This window comes from Pseudopodoces humilis, chromosome 8 (assembly GCF_049639895.1).
Source record: "Pseudopodoces humilis isolate 2021_Gansu_Grassland_sample_001 chromosome 8, ASM4963989v1, whole genome shotgun sequence".
In the NCBI taxonomy this organism is placed as follows: domain Eukaryota; kingdom Metazoa; phylum Chordata; class Aves; order Passeriformes; family Paridae; genus Pseudopodoces; species Pseudopodoces humilis.
The window spans coordinates 25,029,543-25,050,289 of record NC_142207.1 but is presented as its reverse complement, the minus strand read 5'-3'; the positions used below and the strand labels follow the sequence as shown (position 1 = coordinate 25,050,289).

Below are 20,747 nucleotides of genomic sequence, written 5' to 3'. Positions count from 1 at the left end.
AAAAATACCCTCAAAGAAGTAGCCATACAATAAAAATACCAAAACATAAAATTATTGCCATCTCTTCTAAACAGGAAGGGCTTTTAAGATTTGGTATAATAAACAGTTAACCTAACTAGGTCACATATACAATTTATAAAATAAATGTTTTAGGGCAGTATCTCATGTGTCTGTTCTAAGCCAGTGGCAACTCTCTCACATCTGACAAGAGCAGTGTTTAGTTTCACACGCTTATTAAGCACTAAGCTTTAAGTATTTCACAAACAGATCATTAGCCAGACATTGTTTCTACATAAAACCATGGATCTGATTTTGTAAAATATAAAACATTCAACAGAAATTAACAGGCAAAATTGTTCCACAATCTGACAATACATACAACAATGAATTCCCTGCATTTCCCTCCTAAAAGTGTTCTGGAAAAATACTTGGAAAGGTAACTACATGACAGTTCCTTAAGGACAGCTCTACCATGGATAGCAACACTCTTTTCCTACATATATATTCAATCACATCCTTGCTCCCAAAATAAGAATGGCTTTATAAATTAATATTATTTATTTCTGCTAGCAAGTGGGAGTCAATTCAATAATTAGACAGGAAGCCAGACTACTGTGGTTCATGCATCAATGATATTGATGCAACCAAATTGTCCTTCTGTTTCTTCATTTACTTTTTCAATTTGCCTCTAATGGAAATAGCCACGTAATTTAAGGACCAGGAACTTGTACACAAAAGACAAAGGCAAAAATTAAGTCAAAAGAATTGTAAACCATGATGTAAAATCCAGAAGAGAATAAACGTATCAGAGTAAAAACTAAGTTACAGGACTAACAGGTAGAAAATCTTTCACTTACCCTGTAAAATAAATCAATATGAAGCAGAGCTGATAAGACAAACCCACCACATTTATGATCACTTATTTTAAGAAGTAAGCACCATTTAAACTTCAAATATATGTTAACATTGCACTGAAAACAAAACAGAACCCTGACTGCTCTCTGCACATTATATTTCATCTTCTTTATGCTCTACAGTAGGATTTCATAAATACTAGGAAATTAACTATGTGGTAGCTTACTGATGAGCTCAGGAGCTTGAGCACTTAACTGATTTACATAAAATTGTGTGAAGCTGAAGTACTCCTCTCTCCAACCCTCAACTTACATAACAGTATGTGAGACAAAACACTTTTTATTTTTTTTTTAAATAGTGCTCAGAGGTATCTGGAGAACAATCTCTACTTTCTGAAACATGCTAAAATGTGGTAACAGCGCAATTTAAAAATATGCAATAAATGAAGTGGCATAACTTTTAACCACCAAACCTTGAGCTACAAGCTATTCTGTACCTCACACTTACCAAAAAACTCAGATACATACAAGTTATGTCAATAATAAGTCTTGTCTCAAGATTTTTAGTTATGAGAAATTCAAGTATGTCATTAAATATTGGAAAAGATTTTTCTATTTTAGAATATAGAAAAAAAAAGATACAATCCATTAACACAGATTTTACTCTAAAAATTCTTGTGCAGCTTGAATTTTAGAATTTTCTACAGCAGGCACAAAAATGAGCACAGACTTTGATTAGAAGTTAAGTTACACAGCTTTATCCAGGGAACTTCAGCTGAAATTTTATTTCAGCTCACTGCTTTTATTAATTAGCCTTTTCCTTTAAAAATGTAATTAAAAAAGACAAGTGGACATTCCATTTCTCAAGTTATAATCAGACTCCTCCATGAGAGTAGCACAACCAGAGATAGTACTCCTATTCTTCCCCCAGCTGCTTACACTCAGATGTTATTGCCCAGCATTTGGAGACTGCCAGCAGCACTCAGGAACGTGGGGTGAGCTGGGACCACAGGAACTGGCGAGATGCAGAGCAGGCTCCCCCGAGCATTATTCATTTGCTTTACAGGCAGTCACAGCACTCACCTTCAATCTGGTTTTGAAAGCTTCTGATCCAGCATTTAGGTGACAGCTTGGCCTACTCTCAATCCAAGCAAGTTTTTCAAACTGCTTTGTGTGCAACATACAAGACTCCAGCTGCTTATAATGGGAAACAAGTCTGAACTCCTGGCCATCCAGGCACACTTAACACGGGCCACCGGAGTTGCAGCAGTTAATGCAGTGCCTCTGATGCAAGAGGGAATTAAGCAGCAGCCTTTCCTAATCATAGTCTGCTCACTTGCAAGTCAGAAAGGCAAATGGGCCCAGTTGTGCAACTTCTTCAAAGGCAAAGAGCTGAACTGTTTGCAACCAGCACGTCCCTCTTCGCACCTCCCACACGCAAAACAGGGCACTAGCTCTGGTAACTGGTAAAAGTACTTGCACACAGCAGTTTCACACTCATTGAACCCAGGTTCCTCAAAGAAAAAGTTGATTTTTTTTTCAATGACTGTGGTATTTGAAAATACCTAGCAAAGGTTTCATCTTGTGTGCTCTCAAAATACCATGATGGATTGTCAGCAACTCCTGGCCCAGCACAGGACATCCCCAGGAGTCACACTATGTGCCAAAGAAAGTTGTTCAAATGCCTCTTGAACTCTGTCAGGCTTGGTGCTGGGAAACCTGTTCAAGCTCCCAACCACCCTCTGGGTGAAGAACCTTTTTCTAATATCCAATTTAAACCTCCCCTGACTCAGCTGCATGTTATTCCTTTGGGTCCTGTCACTGATCAACAGAGAGATCGGTGCCTGGCCTCCATGTCCCCTCTCAAGAAAGCTCTAAGAACAGTGAGGTCTCCTTCAGCCTCCCCTTTTTCAGGGTGAACAAACCAAGTGACCTCAGGTACTCCCCATATGGCTTCCCCTCAAGACCCCTCATTGAGCTGCAAGGCAAACAATGGAATGAAAAAAAAAAATAAATCTTTAAATATATAAAATCAGATTCCAGACATACACAGAAAAAGAAAAATTAAAGAAAAAACCATACAAGATATACGTACCCAGTTTTAGGGCAGAAGGAGTCACTTCAATCTCACCAATGGGCTGAAAGGCAGCCAGTTGAGTCGCTACCTCTGTCTCAAAGGAGTCTGGGCTATTTCTGTCTTTCAAATTCCCATTGGTGCCATCAGTCTTACGGGGAGCCTCTTGTTCATCATAAATGGCAATCAGCTATCAAAACAAAAGATAATGTAGTTTGCATACTTAAATTATTTCCAAATTTCACTCTTTAAAAAAACCCAAAAACTTATACTTCCTTTAAAGCACAAAAATAATAATGATCTTATTTCAGAACAGCTAACAACAAACGCACTGATTCCAGAAAGCATAGACATTTGTGTTTAGATACATTGACTTCAATATGACTTAAGTATATGCTTCAGCACTGCCCTGTGCTGACACACATTTCCCAGAGTTAGCATGCTACCATTAGTGAGCATTTTACATTATTTCAAAACACTTACAGATGAGCATGTTTAAAAACACAGAACAGCATTTAATTCTTGGGGGGTGGAGGGTGTTATTAAGTTTTAAAAAATGTAGTGCTACTGACTGACATGCTGTACAAAGGTAACACAACCGCAGAAGCTGCACTGAGTGAGCAGATGCACATTTTATTTGTAAGAACATAATAACTACATTCCAAGGACAAGATCCATCCAGCACAATGACAGAGCATGAGGCTTCCCCAGCTGTCCAACCTGTGTTTCTGTAAGGATGAATGTTTCTTGGTCCAGCACAGCATACATGCACCCAGCTCTTCTCTACCCACCACGTCCCTTCCTCCCGTCCTGCCCTGCAAGCCTGGACCAGGTATATGTTTCTGAAAATTGCCACTCAGTCACTGGCTTTTACACCACTTCAGGCACACGGGAAGGCTCCAAAGTCTGCTGTCCAAGGTCACACCAATGTGGCCAAGAAAATGATAAAAAAAAACAGAAGAATTTTTTTTTTTTGCCTCTGCTAACCTAACCTTTCAAAATGATCATCCTTTTGGTCTCTATTAATATAAAGTGATCAGACTTTATGGTTATGCAGCCTCATCAAGAAGTGGCTCACACACGTGGCTGGGTGTAAATTGTATTAAAGCTCCAGGAAAGCGGTTAAGCATGTTACACCTCTGGGAAAACTAACCAAAATATGATTAAAACAAAATAGAGGACATGATGTTCTCAGCTCTGGGATGCTTAGCACTCCAGAGTCCCCTCCAAAAGCAGAGGAGGTAAGAGCAGCAGTTCAAGTGTTTTCCCTACCCTACCACCTGACATGACATAGCTCTTGTGCCATTTAAATGGCAAACACTTTGCCTAAGGTGCTCATTTATTTTACTTTTTCTGAACTCCTTCAGATTATCCTACTGTTTTCCCAGCTAATCATGAAAAATACCACAACACACACAACTGGTTAGGCAACATCAAGACATACACACAAACAAGTTTAAAGGATTGATTTACTACTTTTTCTCTCTCTCTGTTATTTTAAGGTCTGCATATGCTCTCTCTTATAAAAATATTAGTACATCAAATCTCCTCTGACACTTCCAAGAACTGTCAACAATTATATCCTATGAAAAACAGTATACTGAAACAAACATTTAAACAAACTCATTTGCCCAAGGGAAGAAATGAATGTATGAAGGAAAAGGAAAGAAAAATCCTAAAGTGCTTCTAAAAGGAAGAAGCTGACATTTTCAGGTCTTCCACTCATTTATAATTTGGTTGCTAGAAATGTGTCAGCTCATATTTACCAAGACACATTTCAGAGACACATAAAATCCTTTAAATAATTAGGTAGAAAACTTGCCCACTGTTTCCATGTGGAGCCTGTTTCCTTTCCATGGACATACAACTAAGTTTTTACAATACATAATTTGCTTTTTACTTGTCCAAAGCCTCTAGAAAAGGCTTTACTCCAGTAACAAGGACAACTCTCTTTGTAGTTTATTCCTGCATGGTAAAGTACCCTAGTATTCACACTGCATTTGTTATGTCCCAAAATTACATATAGCCAAAAAGGCTGACTGAGATCCAGATACAAACAGATCACAGCAATTTTCCCCAGTACCAAGAAGAAACAAATCAAAACCCCCATCTTATTGTATCTTCCATTTGTTACTAAAATGACTATTCATGTTCCTGCTATTCTGGCAGCTCATCCCGACTCAGTAAGTTCCACCAGCATTGTACACCAAAACATTTGCTTTCTCACTCTCTTTCACTGTGGAAATTTAATTTCTGCAAAAGAGGCTGTTACTAATGAAGAGGAAATTGGTGATTGTGTAGGACTGGGGCACTGAAAGCACTTTAGGTTATAGCAGGATACAAAGTTCATTTGAGCATCCACAGTGTCGAATGGAATAAATGGAACTCAGTTGTAATTTGATGGGAACAACCAAATTCCTCAACCAAACAAAACTGAGTTTCCCCTTGGTTTCACGCCACAGAAATCATATTAAATATTAAATATTATAGCATATTAAATGCTATATTACTTTGGAATATTCTACGCTTACTCCTCCAGGATGTTGTGGAGATGAACAGCAGGATTTGGTTAAAAAAAAATTATACAAAGTCATGGAAAACACCAAGAACAGTTAAATACATATGTACAAGCACTACTTCAGTCTCAGAAACCTCCAAAACATGTAGTAGTATAAGGGCAAACCAGGACAAACTGATGCTGTAATTACTCTAATTTACTCTACTTCTATGTGCTTTCTGCAAGTTTTTTCCAATGGTCACAGGCAGAGACCAGGGCAGCAGCCATGTACATACTGCGGTTTCTAAGCACCATGTCTTTCCTCTAGTCCTCTGAAGTTCCAATGAATCTTGTGCAGAAATGATAATATACAATTATTTTAACAGGCAAGTCAGGTCCCAGACTCCCAACACTGAGATAGGGCAGGCACCTTACCCACTCACCTGCCCCAAGAGTCTGACCGCATCACGGCCAGCACAGCCATTCCCCGGCATTCCCAGCAAGGCTGCTGCTCCTCACCACAGGCACCTGTCACTGACCCAGGGTGGGTGACCATGTCCCCACAGCTCCTTTCCAAGGGCCCCTCAGTGCAGGGACACAGATCAGCAGGTGCTGCCCCTGAGGGCTAAGGGAGTCCTGCATTCAGAGGCCCTGCCCTGCAAGAGGCCAGGGGCATCACTGGTGCCCACCCCACCTGCGGAGGGCCGAGGCTACAATAAAGTTTTGATTGCAATGACAATATCCTCATGTTACCGAGGATCCTTAAAGCACCTGCCCTAGCACTAGGTGACACTGCCCAAGAGCTGAGGCTACAAGTCAGACTCCTTCCTCGACACCTGCTCAGAAATGAGCTGGGCTCTGGCAGGTTGACGGACAGAAATCACAGCGCTCCAGTGCAGATAAAGCCCCCAGATCTTCTCCTTATGTGGAAGGATTACAAACAAGTGATTCCATGCTTCCATCTGCTCTGCCCCTTGTGTCCCTGCCACTCCCGTCCACAAGAAGGTTCAGCACGTGGAGACATGCTGGCTCCTCTCCTCCCAACTCCTGCAGCAGAGGCAGGAGAAGAGACGACAACACAACGCCCCTTCCCAATTGTACCCACACCAGCACTCTATTTCCACACCCCGAGCCCAAGCAGACAGGGCACAATTGCAAGCCAACACCTGCAATGCAGCCTAGCAAACAGCTGGAGGACGATTCCACCTGAGCCAGACCACATCAGCATAACACCTGCCTGAAAACAGGAGCCCTCTTACTGCTGACATTCTGTGAGTGACTTCTGAGAGAAACCCACAGATCCTTAGTCTACACCCAGGCACTCTTTTGACAGATTAAAAAAAAAACAACAACAAGGAAAATCTATCATTCTTTACAGTGTGGAACACACCAATAATTAAGTAACATGATCTGAACTCCCATTTTTTTACAGAGTGTGGAAAGGAGATGCTACACTACTGCCTGTGTAGGTTGCAAAGATATGATGCCTTTTCCCCCCAGTGAAATAAAAAGCCATTTTTTTTCTAGAATGTTTATTTGGGAAAGAACTCCTCAGGACCACAGTTGCAGCAGCTATTATAACAGTTATCAGTAGCAATTCTAACACAAATACACTGCTAATCAATCAAAGTATTATAAATATCTGTTTCAGCCTTTCAAAGGGAATTAATACAATTAAGGTTATGTAAATTAACTACTCAAAAATAATTCTCATAATTGACTTCTCATTTCCAGTATGGAAAATTCTTTAATTGGAACAGACTGCCAAAATCTTCTGATTGAAAAGAATTTCAGGATACATTAAGAAATCCCCACAAACATATCAATAAAACACCACCACAGCTTCCAACACTAGTTTATTCTTTACCAGTTCAATATTTACAAATACTGAGAATTCAGTAGATCGGCTGATTGGGGTTTTCTTAACACATCAAAATATTACTGTAGACATTTGTAAATTGAACTATTTGTACAATTTTGTACACTTACCGTAGTCAGGCATCTCTTTTCAAAGGTTATTTAAAGAACATGAATATTTATTACGAAAGATATTTCTATATAGGTGAAATAGTTTTACAACCATTATTACTGTTATTGCAATATCTATTGACATCCTACCAGTTACACAGAAAATCAATAAATTATCAAAATTTAGTACTAATCCATCATTTCTGATTACTAAATTCTCTCTGCCAATACTGACACAGTCACAACACAAGGCAGCAATGACAAACACTTCCATTTTATTAGCATTTTTGGTGGTACCTTATTACAAGGCATGGTGATACAGCCAAATTTTAACTTTGGATGCTGCCCTATGGCACAGTTCTTCCAATACTTTACTGACATTTCAATTGCAAAGCTTGCAGAAAAGTAAAACAAGATTATGTACAAATTACGTGACCCCATTCCCCAGCACACTCATTGGATTAAGATCCAGCACAGGGCACACACTGCAGCCGCACCTCCCTGGGAGTGGAGAGACACCACACACAAGAGGCAGCAAAAGAAGTCCTTCTAAATTAATACTGCAACAGTTTTGTTTCACTCCTTGCTAATTAAGCTTAATTAAACATAACTTCATGGAGTTTCAGAATTCTAAAGAAAAGCATCCTCACCTTTGAGCAAATAGCAGCGATTTAAGGAACTTGTTTGTTAAGTCAGAAACAGCTGACTTTACACTGCCCTATACACCATTTTAAATAAAAGGTTTCATAATTATTTCTCTTCAAACTACACTTTTGACAACAAGATTATAGTTAATAAGGTTAAAACCTGTATATTTTACTAGCTTTTCTGTACTGAATTAGAAAATAGACACCACTACTTCCCTTCTGACCCCAAACACCAGGCATTTACATGAAGTACTAAGGAAGAAATGGCAAAATACAAGCTTGTTTGCAATTAAATTAATCAGCTTTCAATTACTGTCAGGATAAAATCACAGAGAAGTTCTCAGGCTAGCACTGGTACATGATTGAAAAGATACAATTTTCAACAGCTGAAATTATATACTCAAAACCACAAAAAGCAATTAAATGCTTAACTTCTATTAAATTTTTCATTCAAGTTGGATGGAAATATTTCCTCTTAATTTTTTTTTTCCACATTCACTTTATCTAGATTCTTCTCTTACTTAGGGACAACTGAAGGCAATAAAACTGTGAATTTATTCCAGACACGTTTGTTTCCTGTTCAGGTACTCTCCATCTATGATTTCAAATGCTCATTTAGGAAAAAAGACTTTTTTTCACCATATCTTTTTTCTATTGGCCAGTGCTCCTGTGAGAGTGGTTCTCAGTTGCTCATAAATTAATGTGGCTAAAAAATTCTCCCTTTTTTGGGTTCATTAGTAAAAGACTTTTCACAGAAAGCACCTGAATTTTAACAAAGAGCTGTCAGGAGGAGTGGATGAAAAGCTCGGTGACTATTTCATTGAGCTTAATGGCATAAGGAGAAGTGATAGCTTCAGCTACAAGAGAAACTGATGCTCACCACGGGACCACATTACCTTGTTCTCTGGTCCCTCAGTTTGGGATCTCTGGACTAACCTTGAATTTATGCCTACACATACATAACAAAGAGATACAAAGATACAGAGTATCTCCATATGGGCTGCACTGATACCAGAACACAGCAACGTTCAAAATAATATTTTAAAATAATTTTAAAAATCAGAACTTCAGTGAGTTATACTTTTAACTTATGCCCACAAGGGGACAAGAAGACTTTACATCAAGGCAAGAAGACAGAGTAAAGTGTACCATATGTTGAACCAAAAAAAGAAAAAATGTATTCACAAAGACACTGTGAAGGTTCCTTCAGAACTCCACAAACCAATTAATGTAAAATCAGATTTTATATATTACTTATGAAAGAATCCTGTTCAAATGGTTAAAAGATGAAAGCCTGGTAACAGTGCAACACAGAACTAAGGTAATTAGGGTACCTCAAAATGGATGAAAGTGTTATATAATTTTTCAATTTAAAACTTTCCTGGAGCTCTACAACCTTTCTTCAATATTCTTTCAAGGTATTCTTCTGGTATATAGTGATGAGTGTTTGAAGTTGTATTCTTGCATAATAGTATGCCTTGGAATTCCTTAAACTTAAAATAAAGGCTGTCAAGGAAAAATACCAATATACACACCATATGGCAAGCCTTCCTTCACACCTACATACAAAAACAAATTACAGATATATCACATGAAAGCTATGGTGATTAGCTCATCTTGTTTACCTACATGCCAAAACGACATACACCAAAGTGTCTTCCCAAAGACCACCTGACACTTTTCCTATCCTTGTTATTCAGATTTTTTTGGTAGTGTCCAAAGCGGCCAAGAACGGAATCCTACTACACACACACAAACACTGGTAGCCCCTGCTCTGAAAAGTTACCAAGAATACAAAAATATTATACAGGAAGAGAAGCAGCATGCCTAGCAGATGCCAGGCCCAGCTCAAGACCCAGCTATTTCAGAAAGAAGGGAAAGGACTTTTTGAAAGGTCATGATAAAAAACAAACCATTACCTGATTGATAAGCCCTTCTATAATTCTTCTTCCTGTCCAACCTATTCCTCTGTGGGCACATGTGACTGTTCTTCAAACAATGCAGCTGATTGGGTACTTAACGTTGATATTTGTGGCAAAGTTTGATGAGCCCTTCAAGCATGACTGAGATGTAATTTTTTAAGCCACTTAGTAACTACTTGAGAGCTGTTATGGAGATCCATAGTACAATACCGACACTCCTTGAGGGTTGACTTCGGGTAGCTTCCCTGGCAGATATAAATGCTAGTGCTAAAATGTCAAGGATTTATAATTATGATGGCGGATGCATAAAACACATAAAACAAGCCTTATTAGGGTTGATTGAAGTAAATATACCAAAGGACATTTCTCCTTTCTTCTGTACAAGATTCATGTTCAATGCTATTTGTAGCCTGTCACACTCATTATGTTTTCATGTGAAATAGCTTCTGAGTTTTGCTAGATAACAAATGCCCTTTGCTTTTATTCTTCCTCTCTCCAAGTGAAAAAAACAAATTGAAGGAGGACTGTGGAATGCAAGACCGATTATTTTCTTTCTGCTTAACTTGAAACTGAGTACTTTCACCTATATGGACTTTACAGAAGATGAGCTAATTTTGAAGAGTCCATTTAAAATGGCACTATAAAAACGTAGATATTTAATACCAAAGACTGCATTATTTACTAGAACCATGCTTGTCAAATGCACTTATTGGAATCAGTCATTGAAAAGGAACATTTTACTGTGCCATGAAATACATCTATACTTAGAAGTGAGACATCATAGTTCCTATATTGTGAACAAGCAGCAATGAATGTTCACTCTCATGATAGGAATTACAGCAACTTCGTAATAAGAATTTTACCTTAGCATACCACTTCAACACTAAATTAACTGCTTAGTTACACAACAACACAAGCCCAGCCTGACAGAACAAGCATCTTTGTTGAGAGATCCCCCAGTAACTCTGGACACTCTGAGCCACACACGGTCAATTGAAGCAGAGAGGGGAAACCAAACGAGGAGCGCTCAAGCTGCTCCCAGTTCCTACTGCGGCACAGGCATTCCCACTCCTAATTTTAGCAGGCACCTTGCCGAGCATTCAGCAGACTTCTCCAGCATCAGCGTCTTCTCACACCTTCCCAGATGCTTTTCAAGTCCTGAACTAACTTCAAATAACTTTTGGATTATTCAGGCTTGTGAAAATCTTCAGAAATTTAAACCAAAGTAAACCATGGTGAAGAGACATTTCACTTCAACTAAGACCAGAGGGCATAACTGAAATTTTTAGGCATTTGAATGGCTCTCCATAGTCTAGGCAATGATTTATGCTAAAAACCAATTGTATCAAGCACTTCAACCTTCTTATATTTTCCAGATTACAGTTTAATAAGGGCCCACAGAACAATTTAGGTTGGAAGGGATCTCTGGAAGTCACTGGTCCACTTTTTCACTCAAAGTAGGGCCATACTGGCACTTGGCTCAAACTTAAAGTTGACTCTGGTTGCTCAGAGGCAAATGAATTTTTGTGCATCTCCACGGATGAATGTTTCACAAGTCTCTGGGCATCTGTTTTAGTGCTTGACCACCCTTGTACTGTAAACAAAGAGCCTCTCATATCTTAACAATCTTCCTCATGACCATTTAATGTCCATTACCTCTTTTTTTCCTGTTGTGGACTTCCAAGAAGGTAGGGTGTAGCCTTCTCTACACTCTCCCTTATCTTATGAAGTTCATTTATCCTTTCTCCCCAAGTCTCATGTTCAATCCCTCATGTTGATGGTGATCCTGTGCTGAGCAGGCTTCAAATATGTCTTTCTTGCACCAAAGGGGATGAAAACTAAATACAGCAGTCCAGCTGTAGCCTCACAAGTACCAAACATGAAACTGCTTTCCTTGGCTACACTCCTGAGTGTGTATTTAGCTTCCTTAGATGCAAACCTGTGACAAACCTAGAACAAATTCTACCGAGTCACTCTTTCTAATTTTCTCTCTCATTGATTTGACAATATGCATCATGTGTAAAAATATGTTTTTGCTTCAGCCCCAATTACTCAATGACAGCATTTGAATTAGCTGTTTGTTTGGTTTAAACAGCTTTGATCTTTTTAGAGGACATTACAGGATGGGGCAATGGAACTTTGGAAGTAGAAAAAAAAAAAAGCAGCACAAAAAATGCTTGAATTGTAAAACCCATCAGAAAGTGTAAAACCATCTGTACAGCACAGCACACACAACAACTTCCATTAGTACAGACAGGCTTGATAAATCTTGGGATGTTGCCACACGTCATGCAGTTCTCACACTGTGTTTCTGTCTGTGCAGAAAAACATTTCAGTATTTACAACTGCCAAGAGTCCTATTCCTACTGATGCCTTGCTTAGTGAGACTGCATTATTTGCCCTGTCTCTGACAGTTTATATGTCAGGCTTTAGAAAGGCAAAAGTAAGCTTACAAAACTGGTTGTCACCTTGATGAGGAAAGGTCTTTCCCTAATGATAAACTAATGCTATCGGTCTCTTCTCGTTTGCTATTAATTCTGTCAATACATGGTATTCATAGGCACTTTCTAGTGTATTATAATAAAGTATGCGCAGCCCTTTGAAAAAACTAGAAAATAAATACTTTTGCCTTTCACACAGTGACCTCATTTGCGGAAGCATCATGACCCTATATGCTTCAGTAGTAGAAGTCAGCTGACCTTGACCTCTAGCAATCATGTCTCTAAGGAAAGCTCCTAAACATCATGATGCTCTTATGCAGACAATTTGAGACAGAGGAACATGAGGACACATTAATTGTTTCACCATAGCCATTAATAGAAGGCTACAAAGTCAATCATTGTCACTCAAAGAATTGTTTTCTTTTTCTTTTTCAAAAAGACAAACCAGTTTATGAAGACTACACCAACTGAAAAAGAAACCTATAAAGTTATGCAGTCTCAGAAGATCAGTAACAGGCAAAATTGTGAAATATTCACAAACTTTAGAAGCAGCACAATGGTTCCAAACACAAATACATATTCCCACGTGAATTATCAGAACAGAAGGGCTACAAAAAAATTATTTTGACTTGACACTGTAATGCACCATTACTGTGAAAACAATGAAACTAAAAGTAACATTTCTAGAGATAGTCACATCCCTGGCAATAACAGAAAACCCTTCAATAAGAATTACTCATTTCAGCAATCAGTTCATAACAGACATTCTACTGCTGCCTTGCTCATTATATTCCTTAAAAGAATGATCTACATATTATAAATTTCAGTCATTTTTTTACCCTAACATTAGCAGCCCACAGCATAATTGCATAGATAAGTTTCTTAATTTCTTAGTAAACAAATTAAATGTTGACATAGTGTCCAAGATCCATGGTAAAGTAAAACATCTTTTTAAGGTTTTCTGAGCGTTAAAATTCAGAATTCAACTGAGCAAAATGGCATTTGCAAAGCTAATAGCAGTTATATACGTACACACGTGTGTTGTGCACGCCTTGGACATGAAGGTGTTTGCAAGCCAAGAAGACATCATATAAATACCCTTCTACTACCCATGGGGTGATCCTTGTTATTCATATATGAACACACCCTATTAAAACAGAATGCACAAGAAAAAAATAACACTCAAAAAATTACAATAGCAGCAATGTTCTTGTCCTTCCAAAATAGGATAGGATCCAAAAGGTAAAACCAAAGCATATATTCTGTAAGTGATATTATAATTGCTCATTAAATGGATTTTGACACAAACCTCATTTTTAAGGCTGAATTTCAATACCTTATTAAAGTACACTGTTGAACATTTACTTGATGAAAAGTTTTGTGTTACATTTTGCTATAAAAATGTGGACTGCAAGTCTAACCTCTAAGCAATGATTAAAATTATCTTAACATTTCTTAAGAAGACTATTTTCTGCAAGAGAAAGCTTGAAAGAAATAGGAACTTTTTTGTTATGCTGAATATATTGCAATATACTGAGCATTGTTTCTTACCTACCCTAATTAAAGTAAAAAATTGTATGAGATAATAAAAAACACCGAAGAATACATTTAGCCAAGATGTAGAATTCAATTAACAGAGTCCTATCATTCCGAATTACTGGTTTAATGTGATCCAAAGCTTTCTTCTTTGGGAAAAAATAATCTTAATGCTTTGGGCATAGTTTAATTTTGATTATGGTAGTTTGAATATTCTGCAAAACAGTGATATGTCTTGGAAATGAATGACTTCAGACCATTCAGATCATTACTCAGAAATTTCAAACATGATTTTTCAGAAAGAAGCTTGTTCATCCATTTTCCACTCCTCATTACAAATGATTAAATTATATTCATAAAGCAAAGCACTTTTATATAAAAACCCTCAAAGTGAATGATATACCAGGCTCCACTTTCAAAAGCAAGTTAAACTACTTAATAAACATAATGGGAAAGGCGTAAAATACTTTCAGCTAATAGAAAATTCTCCCGAAATTTCTCAGTTGTCCTACATCTTCCAAAGTCTTGAACATCACAAAGAGTCATCAAAACTGAAGGCAAACAACAGTTCAGTATTTTAGGCACCGCCACAATAGTGACCATGGTTATTTCCTGACGTATCCAGGCTAAGGTCTCACCAGACCTTGTTTTCGTAGCTTTACTGCTACTACTTGAAAGGAAACACAGGAGAAACACAGTTGCCTTCCTCACTGCCACATCACCTTCTTACCCAGTATTATTCAAAGGGTCTGAAATACATGAACATTTAAGTTCTTAGAAAAAGCTAACAATATTGATTCAGTTCTTTGTCAACTTTTATGGAAGACTTTTTTAAGTATTTTTCTTCCAGTGTGGGAAAAGAAACCCAAGCCATATTATGAGAATGACATTCCTGCTCCTCTGACTCAGTTCTTGCATGCTGATGGCTTTCTGTTCTTCTGTGGCTATGCCACACTGAGCATTCAGTCCCCTCCAGGTAAGCCCCACTTTCATAACAGCACGCTATTCTTTGAGGTTTCTAAGTCCTTAGAAAAGCCAAGGGGAAAAAAAATCCACACAGAAAAAATCCAGACAAGTTAACAAATATATTAACTCTGCCTTGAATCCTTATACTCCAGTCAAATTCTTTTCTGTCCAAGAGACTAAAAGTGTTTTTTCAGTTAGCTGAAATCAACTCTCAGGGGTTTCTATTCAACGTAAGTTAAATAGCTTTTTATTAGTAATTCACCCACACACACTGCAGAACTTGACACTGGTCTTCTCATAGGTCCCCGAAAGTACCTTTACTTCTGATTTAAAGATCTATGTGCCTTTAAAAAAGAAACCAATCTAAAACCATACCTACAAACATACAAATATAGGCCCAAGCCCAAACACAATATATTCCATTAGTGATGAATGGGAGCCACAGCTGGCAAACCCCAGGATGTCCGCTATTCACTTCAACACAAATTGGAGAGAGATGTTTAACACAAAAAAATGCCACTCCTTTCTCTCCCAGGTTGTACTTTAATCTAGAAGTGAAATCAGGGCCTCACACAGGCTGATGCTGCAGCCTGGTGCCCAAAGGCCAGGCTCAGTTTGGCTGTTCTCACTGGGAACTCTGTGGTCTAACACTGACACCAAGCCAGAATGGCATTTTTAACAGCCTGCCCCAGAAGGTCAATGCTCAGGAGAAGCACATCCCCCATGTAGCCCTTGCATGGAGATTCAGGGGTTTCAGAAAAGCTGAGAAACAGAAAACAACAGAAACTCATCTATTCTTCAAAGACATTACATGACAAAGTAAAATCTGCCCAATATCTACTACATGGGATATATCAAAACAAAACTGAACATTGCATGCAGATAAAAGACTTTTTTTCCTACATTTTAACTTAGAATTAATTTTAAGTCAGTTTGGCTAACACAAGTGAAACACAAAGACATTATAAAAAATGTGACAAGGGATACATACTCTAAACAGAAGTTCTGACCATATTTGTGGAAAGATTTTTTTTTTTCTCTTTGCATTTTCCTATACATGCTGCTTAGGTTACATGGGAATAGCACAGTTTGGAATCAAAAAGACGTCTGCAGAGTTGTGTTTCCAAGTCTTCTGGATCCTTCCCTCTTCAGTACCCTACTAATGACTCCTTAGTTCTTGGCCATTTGGTCTTCAGGGCTTTAGTACAGGGAAGAGGCAAGGAGTGCAGCTCCATCCTCTACCCTGGGCTCCAGTCCAAAGTCATCACACATTACTAGGACACTTTTGCCTTCTCTCTCATTCTGTGCTTCCAGACTGTATCAGGAAACTACAGCCTCTCTTGACTCATCTGAGGCATCAGTCTTTGGACATACCACCCCATTCCACCAGGATTCTAACTGTATACTAATTTCTGATCTACACTTCAACCACGACTTGGCAGCATGAGACAGGTAGGCTGCTGCATCATCTGTATGGTAATGCAAATTAGACTTCAAAAAAAATTAAGATTCCACAGTCAATTCCTACCCTCCAAAGAACTGCTCACAAGAAGCATGTTCCTGTGCAACATTTGAAGGAAACTCACAAGAGGGAAGGCACAGAACTAGCCTCATGAAACTAAAGCTTTCTGAAGAGATAAAATGACGAGCTCCTGAGAGCAGTAGATGATAATTATTGGCAAAGAGTATATTCAAATTTCAGTTTATCTAGGCAATTCAACTCAAGAAGAATCACATTCAAAATGAAAAAAAAATTATCTGACCACTGCAAGTCTAGGAAACTTACCTCTTACTTTTTACAGACTCTGAAAAACAACTGAATGCTAGAGCTGAGCTCCATTCACTCCAAGACCCTGCAAAATTCCTTCAGGTCTCATCTACTCTATCAGCTGCACAGTCTATTATACATCACTTGCAAACTGCTTCTATTCAATACATTAGCTTTAAATTCGAAACTCTTCCCAATACACATCCAGAATGTTTCCCATTTTTTCTTAACTAAAATTCATTTTAGTTCTCCACAGCTTTAATTGAACTTCAGTTACTAAAACTAGCTTGACACAAACCATGAAGAAGGAATTAACAGTCTACTAAATAAGAACTGTCACTCAGCATTTCCTAAGCTAAATGTAAAAATTAAGACTCTGAATAAATGTATGCTAAGTATCATTGCATAAATATGCATATAATGCATTTTCCTCTTTTAAAGAAGTGTTAAATTTAATGTAAAGACATTTGATTGCACATCAATTTTAGTGGCGATCAATCACTGAAAATCAATGATTTTTTTAAATAAATACAGAAATATATTTAATTGAAATTCAATTACTTTAAATACACTTTTGTTTACTTCTCCATCCCTTTAGACTTCAGGCAGTTCACTCTATGGTTAGGAAACAGGATCTCAGGACATAACCCACTAACTATTAAAGTTTTTTCCCTTCTGCAATCAACACAGTTACACTGACAGTGAAATATACCAGCAACCCAAATTTTTCATCCAAAAATGCATCGCTGAGGGTTTACCCACACTCAGTCTCTTTACAGATTTTTTTTAATGCCATTAAAATATTCCAATCCTATTAGAATGCAAATATAAAAGGGTAAAGAGAGCACACATAATACCATTAACATTCAAAGATTTCTTGCTCCCCATTATCAGATATTAATTCTCACATTAACTGATGTTTTGTTAAAAGAAAAAAACAACAAAAAAAACCCGGAATCCATTAGCAGCTGCATTAAAAGCGAACAAAAGAGGCAACAACCGCTGATGTGATTACGTACCTAACCCTTTCTGAGAAAGTTCCCATATCCAAGAGCACCAAACAAGGACTGCTTCAACTTTCATTTCACACCAGGTATGTAAGTACATGTTACTGAAAAACAACCTTGACAGGGTTTCCTGCATACCAGTATTTTTAGCTAGCTTTGAAAAGCATCCACTCTTTTTTAGAAGTCTCTAGATGACTTCCTTTAAGCTCTTTTAAAGCCACAATATGGCACGTCTGGGGGAAAGAAGGAAAAAGGGTTTTTTTTCATATAAGCAGCATGTTTCAATTTCAACTGCACCAAGGTGGCAGGTGCCAGCCAGGAGCCTGCCAGCAGATGGAACAGTCCAGCTCAAGCAGGCACTTGGAACACTGTCAGCCACCAGACCTGGCACACCCTTCCCTTCCCATGCTTCTCTCTACTGCATACGATGGCACGTGGTGCTGGTAGTGGGAACAGCCAGAGCAGCCTGACACTTCCTACAGGAGAGAGATCCCAGCAAACAGCTACACCTCAGCCACAGGCATACAAACAGCACTTGTCCAGCCCAGCCACTACACACCCAGACAAATATTAGCAAATAAAAGGGGATCCTAGCTGATACATCTTCATCATAGCCTGCATTCTCTCTTTGGAAATCTGAGTCCAAGATTCTCAGATCAGTACTATGTAAGCAGAAATCATGTAAATTGACAGCACTTGTCTATTTTAGTCATATCCCTACTCACTCCTGCAGGACTCTACCATTACTCTTCCTCATCTTCAACATGTGTTGACCAACTTGATGGGTCTACAAATCTCCCCAAAACAAGGCCACCCAAAACACCAACAGAAATACACAAAGTTGTACTGCACATCCAACCAGATCAGAGCTTCACCAACATTCACTAAGTCACACAACTAATATTCCCTCAGGCATTATTAGAAAATACGGGTTAAATCATCTGAGTCACTAACAGCGAGTGACTAATCTATATTGTGGATACTTTCCTCCACATCACACGAACATGAAGCCTACCACCCAGTCATAGCCCCTCTGAAAAGTCTGGCACTTCCAATATTCGCTCACAGATGTTCACATTACCAATTAATCATCACCACAGGGAGTCTCAGCACAGAGGCTAAGGGTTGAATACACTCACTTCAATCTTACTTTGGAACTCTTTCAGTAATTTCCAAATAAACAACAAAATATAAGTGAAATAAATAAAAAAAAAATCACATCCACACCCTAATATATAATGCAGCACAATGAACTGCCCTATAATTTTACCTAAATGGGATCAAATTATTTTAAGATACTACAAATCCCATCCTCAGTTCTATCTCCACTATCATTATATAGATTCAGATGCCTTTGACCACATAAAGGAATGTTTTAGGAAATTTAAAGCATATATAAATACTGCTGAAGGATTCTAAAAACGAACAAGAGCAAAAAGCCAGCAGCTCTGCTAATAAACAGGAATTATTTTGTATTGGTATTCAATTATTTTTAAAAACCCCAAAATGTTGAATTAATGTCCTACCAAAAGTGTAAGACAGTATGAAGAACTTCCCCATATTCTCAGTGAATGATGTGTCAATGTTATTAAACATTTTCCATTTGCAAGAACAAAAAAATTGCAACAGTTACGTTACAATTCCTTAATTTCAACGGAAGCACCTAAACCCTAATGTCCAGGAAACTGCACTGGTTTCACTAAGCTTATTTGTTACTGACAGCACACTATCTATGCACTCACAACAGAAGGTCACAAAAATAACCATATACAAGAAGTGCACTGTATGTATACATACATGTGTGTGGTACATATATGTTTCATGAAGTCTTGAGAAGTACAGCAGAATTATCCTTCCTACTCTACCAGGAGACACAAATGCACAAAGAAATTGATTTATCCAAGATCATACACGATATCCACGACAAACCTGGAGTTCAGCCTACCCTTGCAAGTGAAATGAAATTATCTTTTTTCCCTACTAACATTTGCTGTTAATGGCTCAAGTACTTCACAAAGTCTTGAACCTTTCAATACAGAAGAACTGATGTGATACATCAAATCACTTACCCATGACTGGCCATAAAACCAATGAAACATCTCAGAACTGAAGGTCCCACTCCCTGTGTTATCCACCAGGCCACAACAGCCCTGAAGGTCAGTGTGAGCACTCTGACTGCAAAAAGCAGAAAGGAATTTTAACCTGTTCTTTTTCAAGGAAAGAATTTCAACATCATGAGCCATGTTGCTTCAAGCAAACATAAGCAGATTTCACATAAATGGAAAGGTATCTGAAATCAGAATTCTTTATTCGGGGTTTCAAGTGAAGCTGCAGTTTTCAAGAATCCAGAGCTCTCACAGAACAAAACAAAACTGCCTTTTGTAGGAAATAACTTTGTTAGAAACCCCCACCAGGTAATGACTTGCACTTTAATTACTTGCAAAGGTGCTTTATTGGGAGCACATAAAGTCTGTCTGCAGAGACATGCAAATATTGTTAAGCAGAATTCATGTGCTCTCCATAAAGCTTGTTTTACAGCTTCAGATTTCTTTGTGTGGGAACAGAATTCCCATATCATGAGATGAAAATTTTAGAACTGCTGATTCACTCCACAGAAGCTCTTATTCCTAACATCCAAATGTAACCTAAAATAAAGACTCTGAGCTTCAAGGCTCATCTGTAGACACTGCTGCTAGAAAAAAAATCCTTGTCTATGTGGCTGACAAGCATACATTAGTCTGAATCTTTTCAGAAACTATACATTTCTCAAAATTCATCCATTTTATGACAAATCAACACTGCATCCTTTCCCAAATCTCATATTTAAAATGCACTCTTTCTAAGGAAGAATATATTTGAACAGCCTCTAAAGCATTGGGTCTTTCACAAGCCATCACCACTGTTTCTATACAGCAGCAGAGGAGTACATAGCAGGATTTCAGAGGAGACAAAAACACGCAGAAACCAAAGAAAATGTGTAATTCAGTAGGTAAATATTAACAAACCCAAATTCCTGATACACACTATAGGGACCTATAGTTTCAAGGTCTTCCAGAAACATCCACTT

At 38.1% G+C, this 20,747-nt stretch overlaps 1 protein-coding gene across 4 annotated transcripts in view; it reads right to left on the bottom strand.

Moving 5' to 3' along the window:
• Positions 1-20,747, bottom strand: part of PARD3B (par-3 family cell polarity regulator beta) — a 393,522-nt gene that overhangs the window by 272,649 nt on the left and 100,126 nt on the right. For 3 of the 4 annotated variants that reach the window (XM_014249455.2, XM_014249453.2, XM_014249454.2), the window contains exon 3: positions 2,950-3,118. In XM_014249455.2, coding sequence (XP_014104930.2) covers positions 2,950-3,118 — 169 coding nt within the window. Of the gene's footprint in view, positions 1-2,949; positions 3,119-20,747 lie in introns of those variants that run through there. The other variant, XM_014249456.2, reaches the window with a different exon arrangement.